The sequence below is a fragment of the Myotis brandtii genome, unplaced genomic scaffold (genome assembly GCF_000412655.1).
Source record: "Myotis brandtii unplaced genomic scaffold, ASM41265v1 scaffold565, whole genome shotgun sequence".
Classification (NCBI taxonomy): Eukaryota; Metazoa; Chordata; class Mammalia; order Chiroptera; family Vespertilionidae; genus Myotis; species Myotis brandtii.
This window is the reverse complement of record NW_005370105.1, coordinates 2,093,377-2,100,080: the sequence shown is the minus strand read 5'-3', so window position 1 is coordinate 2,100,080 and position 6,704 is coordinate 2,093,377. Positions and strand designations below refer to the sequence as shown.

The 6,704-nt window shown below is 55.0% G+C and overlaps 1 protein-coding gene across 1 annotated transcript in view; it reads right to left on the bottom strand.

Annotated features, from left to right (window-relative positions):
* Positions 1-6: 6 nt before the first annotated feature.
* PLPPR5 (phospholipid phosphatase related 5) overlaps positions 7-6,704 on the bottom strand; it is a 19,257-nt gene continuing 12,559 nt past the window's right edge. The window contains exons 4-5 of the mRNA XM_005878563.2: positions 4,686-4,805; positions 7-856 (exon numbers count right to left, since the gene is read on the bottom strand). Coding sequence (XP_005878625.1) covers positions 641-856; positions 4,686-4,805 — 336 coding nt within the window. The 3' untranslated portion in view covers positions 7-640. The remainder of the gene's footprint in view (positions 857-4,685; positions 4,806-6,704) is intronic.

Sequence of the window (6,704 nt, the reverse complement as noted above, 5' to 3'; positions counted from 1 at the left end):
TAGATAACAAATAGATAAAACCATGGAGATTTAAAAATTGGCTGGAATGTTACAATTCTTCAAGTTTACAGATCTAGTGGACACACTTTCACCCCCAAGTATGTCTTATACGGTTGCTACAAACCCATCTGGGGGCAGAATGGAGCTGGGTGGATGGAAGGCCATGGGGACTGTCTGCCTGTCTGTCTGCTCCAATGCCCATCGCTGCTTCCAGTCCTGCTCCTCACAGAACACACAGCGTTGGCCCCGAACAATGGGAGCGTCTGAGTCCTGAGGAGCCTCTGGCCCCAGGGTTTGGGATGAGGAGTCGCGGTCCCGTCATTAAATGAACGAGTTACCGCTGGGCCTTGACCTCGGATCCCCGTTCCCTGGGGAAAGGAGCCCTGGCTGCTCGAGGAACCACCAGGAGCTTTACCAAGACACGGACGCTTCTCCTGGGACTTGGACTTAATTGGTGTGAAGGCGGCCGGGGCCCTGGGATTCGCAAAGGCTCTCCAGGCGGCTGTAACGCGCAGCCGATGTTCAGACCCACTGTCTCAGCTCTGCAGGCCCTGGGCCCTGGCGGCAGTTGGCTCTGGACCCAAATCACCGGTGCTGCCTGGTGCCAACCAGACCCCCAGGCCCACTGGGTCAGAACCGTTCAGCGCGCCGTGGCAGCCGGACCGACGGGGAAGCGTCCCTGGGACCATGGGTGCCAGAGCAGAGGGAGCGAGGAGGGCGGGGAGTCTCCATGTGTCCCTGGCGGGTGTGCACTGCCAGCAACTTCTTCCTCCCGCATCCTGTGGTCGCCTGCCGGACCGATGGCTGCAGGGGCCCGAGAACCCGAAGGTGCAGTCAGCAACCCGGTATTTATTCCCTCCAAAGAGATGAGAAAGATGGTTTGTGCTCAAAGCTAACGTACTGAAAAGACGCTTTCATAAAGGCCTGTTAGATAACGTTGGGAAAAACCTGGCTTTTCATGTTTTGCAGAGCGTGTTGTAATGTATAGACAGTGCGGAGAAATAAATACTGACCAGGGGAGAGCACACACAGGGAAAACGACACGGCAGACCACAGCCATGTGCGCGTCCTCCTAACCCGAGTGCTGGCGCCGTTGGGATGTTTAACTCCCCTTTTCAATGGACTCTTTAAAGCGAAATGAAATGAGACAAGTGAGAGCCGAGCCCAGCACGCGAGCGTTGATGGACTGCGAATACCTTTCGTAAGTGCTCGGAGCTCAGGTTGAGGAAAGCTGCCGAAAATACGAGGAGACTTAGCTCCACTAACTATTCCAACATCTGATCCCTAATAAAGCTGTTTTGACAAGCTCCTATGGAACGTTTACGTACAGTCGGCAGCTCTGTAAAACAAAGATTTGCATCCTAGAAAAGCAAACACATCTTAAGTGGATTCCCACACGTGTTCGTGCCAACACGCTGAAACCTCAAAGGGACTTATCCCAGAGAGCAAAGTCATGGGTAATCATGTCTGTCTTGGCAAGAAACCACAGGGTTGTTTTGCTGTTGCTATGACACTAATCTATGTGGCAATTTTTGCTATAAGATTTCCTGCCATATGCTCTATGTATGGCATAGACAATCTGCATAAACCTTCAAGTCCACGAAATAGCTCTATGGGGTATCCTAGTCCGAAATACAATGAAGATCCTATTAAAGGAATCATTCGTTTTACAGGAGGGAGCTACCTTGATTTAAGCACCAACTGTGTGCCAATAGTTTATTTGTGATCTGTCATTTCAAACAATCTATATATACAAAAGGCTAATATGCAAAGTGTCCCCTTGGGAGTTCGACCAGGAGACCGGGAGTTCGACTGCTTGCTATGATGTGCGCTGACCACCAGGGGGTGGCATGGAATGAAGGAAGGCCCTGACCGACAGCTGGAAGGCCCCGATCGGCCCTGATGGCTGGTATAGTTTATTTGTGATCTGTCATTTCAAACAATCTATATATACAAAAGGCTAATATGCAAAGTGTCCCCTTGGGAGTTCGACCAGGAGACCGGGAGTTCGACTGCTTGCTATGATGTGCGCTGACCACCAGGGGGTGGCACGGAATGAAGGAAGGCCCTGACCGGCAGCTGGAAGGCCCCGATCGGCCCTGATTGCTGGTCAGGCCTAGGGACCCTACCCACACACGAATTTCGTGCACCGGGCCTCTAGTTACCCTATAAAGGAACCATAATCGTATCCATTCTTTTTCAGGTAAGGAGAAAAGGAGGAATTCGTCTGATTCTCCTTAGTCATTATGTAGCCAAGCCAACCTTCCAACCCAGGACTGCCGGCACCTGCAAAAGGCTGGCTCCCCACGCCCCACCCCCTCGCTCTGCCGAACCTTCAGCTCAGGTTTCACCTTGACCCCTGTGATGTTCTAACCTTCAAAACAGCCCATGCGTTTGCTTCTCTGGGTCAGTGCGAGTCCCCTTAGAATGTTCCTCGCCCTGTCGTTTCCCTCCATGGTGGCCATGGGAACGAAACATGGTAATGTCCACCCGTGACTGCATGCACTCATGGCATCGCCAGCTTCGGGGAGCCGTCCTCACTGCTCACCACCTGCATTCAGGTGGCGCCGCTCTCAGTCACGGGGTGCTCTTACACGCACAGCATCTTGGGTAGTCAGGTTGGCACAGAGCCCCTGACCAGAACTACAAGGCTGCAATTTGCAAATTATTCCTAGCATTAGCTCCCCTTTTTTGTCATTTTGTTTCAGTTAGATCACCTAAACCCAAGAAAAAAAATTATTTTCTCAAAAAGTGGTATTTCCTACACCACTGATTTACCCCTCACGTTATCCCAAAGTAGCCAGACCTGGCCACAGTGGCCTGTTCTAATTGCCCAATAAAACTCTGTAGATATTAATTCTCTTCATCGATTGGAACTATTTCATGTTCTATCAGATCCCATCCATGGCTTCTATTTATTTTTAAATATTGTTGGGACGAGAGAATGTCCCTCCCCTTGGATTTTCTGTACGGAATCTGATGACATCAATGAGGCACACGCATGCGCCCTTGACAGGTGCTCGCCTGTGCAGAACTGAATGTCACCTTAAAGGGAGGACGAGTGGGGGCGAGAGAGAAAGGCCACATGTGCCCAGCGCTTGCTGCTGCCATGACCGCAGCCTGACCCCCGAGGGTCCTGGGCGAACGTCATGTACCCCTTGCCATTAGTTCTGGGCAAGAGAACCCTCTGCAGGGAAGACAGGAAAATGCAGTGGGTGGAAGGGCAGAGGGTGAAAGGGCAGAAGGTGAAAGGGCAGCGTGATTCTTGGGGGGCGATGGGGTAGTTTTCTCAGTGCCCCTGGCTAGCAGCTGGTCCTTTTCCACGGTGAGCCACTGAGCTGGTTCAGGTGACCCTGCTGTGGCTGCCCCGAAACGCACCTCCCGACCGCCTGCTGCTGCCCGCAGCCTTGCCGACCACCCAAGGGCCGACGAACACATTTTCTATGTTGTGCAGCATACACTGTCCTCTTACCACACAGTGAGCTGGAGAAGAGGAAGTGATACTAAGAAAACCCTAGAAAGAGAAAACACATTTCCTGCATTTACGGAGAAAACCTGCACACAAGTGGAGGTCGAACCCGCCTTGTTCACGGGCAGCCTGCGCGGAGCGTGGGAGAGCGGACCATGTTTTAGGAGAAGAGCGCGCCTTCCCCAGCACAGCCATCCCATCACTTGCCTCGCAGAGGCCCAGCGTCCCCCCCAGGAGCTTTGGCACAGCCGAGCCCTCCCGCTGCGAGGGTCCTGGGTGAACGTCACGTACCCCTTGCCATTAGTTCTGGGCAAGAGAACCCTCTGAAGGGCAGACAGGAAAATGCAGTGGGTGGAAGGGCAGAGGGTGAAAGGGCAGAAGGTGAAAGGGCAGCGTGATTCTTGGGGGGCGATGGGGTAGTTTTCTCAGTGCCCCTGGCTAGCAGCTGGTCCTTTTCCACGGTGAGCCACTGAGCTGGTTCAGGTGACCCTGCTGTGGCTGCCCCGAAACGCACCTCCCGACCGCCTGCTGCTGCCCGCAGCCTTGCCGACCACCCAAGGGCCGACGAACACGTTTGCTATGTTGTGCAGCATACACTGTCCTCTTACCACACAGTGAGCTGGAGAAGAGGAAGTGCTACTAAGAAAACCCTAGAAGGAGAAAACACACTTCCTGCATTTACGGAGAAAACCTGCACACGAGTGGAGCTCGAACCCGCCTTGTTCACGGGCCGCCTGCGCGCGGAGCGTGGGAGAGCGGATCATGTTTTAGGAGAAGAGCGCGCCTTCCCCAGCACAGCCATCCCATCACTTGCCTCGCAGAGGCCCAGCGTCCCCCCCAGGAGCTTTGGCACAGCCGAGCCCTCCCGCTGGCAGCGCGGATCCAGATTTAGGAGAAGAGCGCGCCTTCCCCAGCACAGCCATCCATCACTTGCCTCGCGAAGGCCCAGCGTCCCCCCCAGGAGCTCTGGCACAGCCCGAGCCCTCCCGCTTCTCAGCTGGTGGCACGGGTCCAGGTCCGGGACATTTGAGGTGGGACCTCCCTCCCCACAGGGCGTCGCCAGGGACTGAATCTTGGCTAAATGCCAGTGAGACTCCGGGAGCCCCTTTCAGTAAACGGGAAGCGACCGCGGTGACGCTGGGGACTAGTCACTCATTCTCTCCAGGTAACGATCACATCTCAGAATTTAAACTTCGCGTCACTGGAACAGACTTACCTTTTCCAACGGACTCTCCACCCGCGGGATGCTGATCATCGGCGTGTGCGCCAGGTCCGCCGCGCGGGCGTGCTCGCTCTCGGGGTGTCTTCCCCTGAAGTTACTCACCACGCACACGACCTGGCATTTCAGAAAAAAACGCAGTTAAAGCCAAGCCAGACCCTCTTGACAATGACCCTTGAGTGGCTCCATAAACCTAATCCTAATAATAACGTATTAAAATTACTTAAATATTAAGTGTATATGACTTTACACCAGACTTATCTTGTATAAATTTGAAATAGTTACTCTGGTGCGTGTGTGTTCAAGAAAACCCATCAATTAATATTAGCTCAGGCCTGGGGTACCAGTCAGTGGTTGAGCATCGACCTATGAACCAGGAGGTCACGGTTCGATTCCCGGTCAGGGCACGGGCCTGGGTTGCGGGCTCCATCCCCAGTGTGGGGAGTGCGGGAGGCAGCCGATGGATGATTCTCTCTCATCATTGACGTTTCTATCTCTCTCTCTCCCTCTCCCTTCCCCTCTGAAATCAATAAAAATATATTTTTTAAAAATACGTAGCTCAGTTAATCATGACAATTTTCTGATTCCAAAATGTTCATTAAATTAGTGAACAGTCCATGCGCAAATGAATCCAAAAATAACATCGTAACCTAATAAAAATGCATAGCGAGCTGACCTTTCCCAGCGTGGCTAACCTACAACTTAATTTAAATGCTAATTACGTCCCCTTGCTTCAAGGTCAGGGAGCACTCCTCAGAAACCCCTTCCATGGCCCGGCCTTCCGCAGCGGCCTCTCAGGGAGCCAGGCGTGTTCTCGGCGTTTCCGCAGCAGCTCCGGGGGCTGCTCCTGAGCTAGACCTTTATCCCCCGAGGGGAGCTGGCCCTGTGCCAGGGGGTGCAGCCCAGAGATGACAGGGCCTTGCGCTGAGGGTCAGGCTTCGGGCTCTGGCCTGGCCTGGGTGATGTCCTGGGATCTCTGGGAGATGCCTTTTGTCTTGTTTTGTCTTGTTCACTGTGAACCGGCTTCCACTGTGGAGAGTGAGGCCGGACCCCAGCTTCCATGAGGCTGCTGGGTCTCTCGGGGGGCAGGAGGGATCCGTCTCCCCGGGGCTGGGAAGTCAGAGGGATGACATGGGGAGGAAAAGCGGCACAGGGTGCGCGCCGGGGACGGGGCCATGGCCACCCCTTTACAAAGGGCGTCCCAGAGGGCGGCCTCTGTAACGTGCCTGGCACGTCAGTCCGCTGGGCTCAGGCAGCGGGGCGGGAGGGAGCAGAGGTGACTGTGAGGGGCAAGTGAAAGGAAACCCAACGGGGGAACGAAAGGGCGTCTTACAGGGCGTCGCCGCGGAAATGGGTTGTGATTGACAGTCGGCCCAGCTTTCCCTCTGGGCGAACGTCAGCTACTCTGACTTCCGATGACCCGTCAACCCCGAAGCCGGAAGCCGGGCAGGTCCATTCCCAACACCGGAAGCTACGAAGCGCTCCAGGGAGATCCCCAACGAGGAGCGATGCTCAGGCCATGGCCAGGCCCCGCGGGTGCTCTCCAGCCCCCCCCAAAGCTGCTGGGGGGCACCTGGCCTTGGACACATGGGGTGTTGGTCACTGGAGGGACCCAGGCCCTGTCACCAGGGAGGGTCACCGGGTGGGGAGACTGTGGCTGTGACAGGTGCCCGTGGAGGCCGCTACGCTGAGGCACAGGGCACCTACCCTAGTGGCAGGCTCCATCCCCGGCCCTGGTGGGGGCGCGTGAGGGAGGCAACCCGTGGATGTGTCCCTCTCACATCGATGTTTCTCTCTGTCTCTCCCTCTCCCTCCACTCTCTCTAAAAAATCAATGGGCCCTAACCGGTTTGGCTCAGTGGATAGAGCGTCGGCCTGCGGACTCAAGGGTCCCAGGTTCGATTCCGGTCAAGGGCATGTACTTTGGTTGCGGGCACATCCCCAGTAGGGAGTGTGCAGGAGGCAGCTGATCCGATGTTTCTCTCTCATCGATGTTTCTAACTCTCTGTCCCTCTCC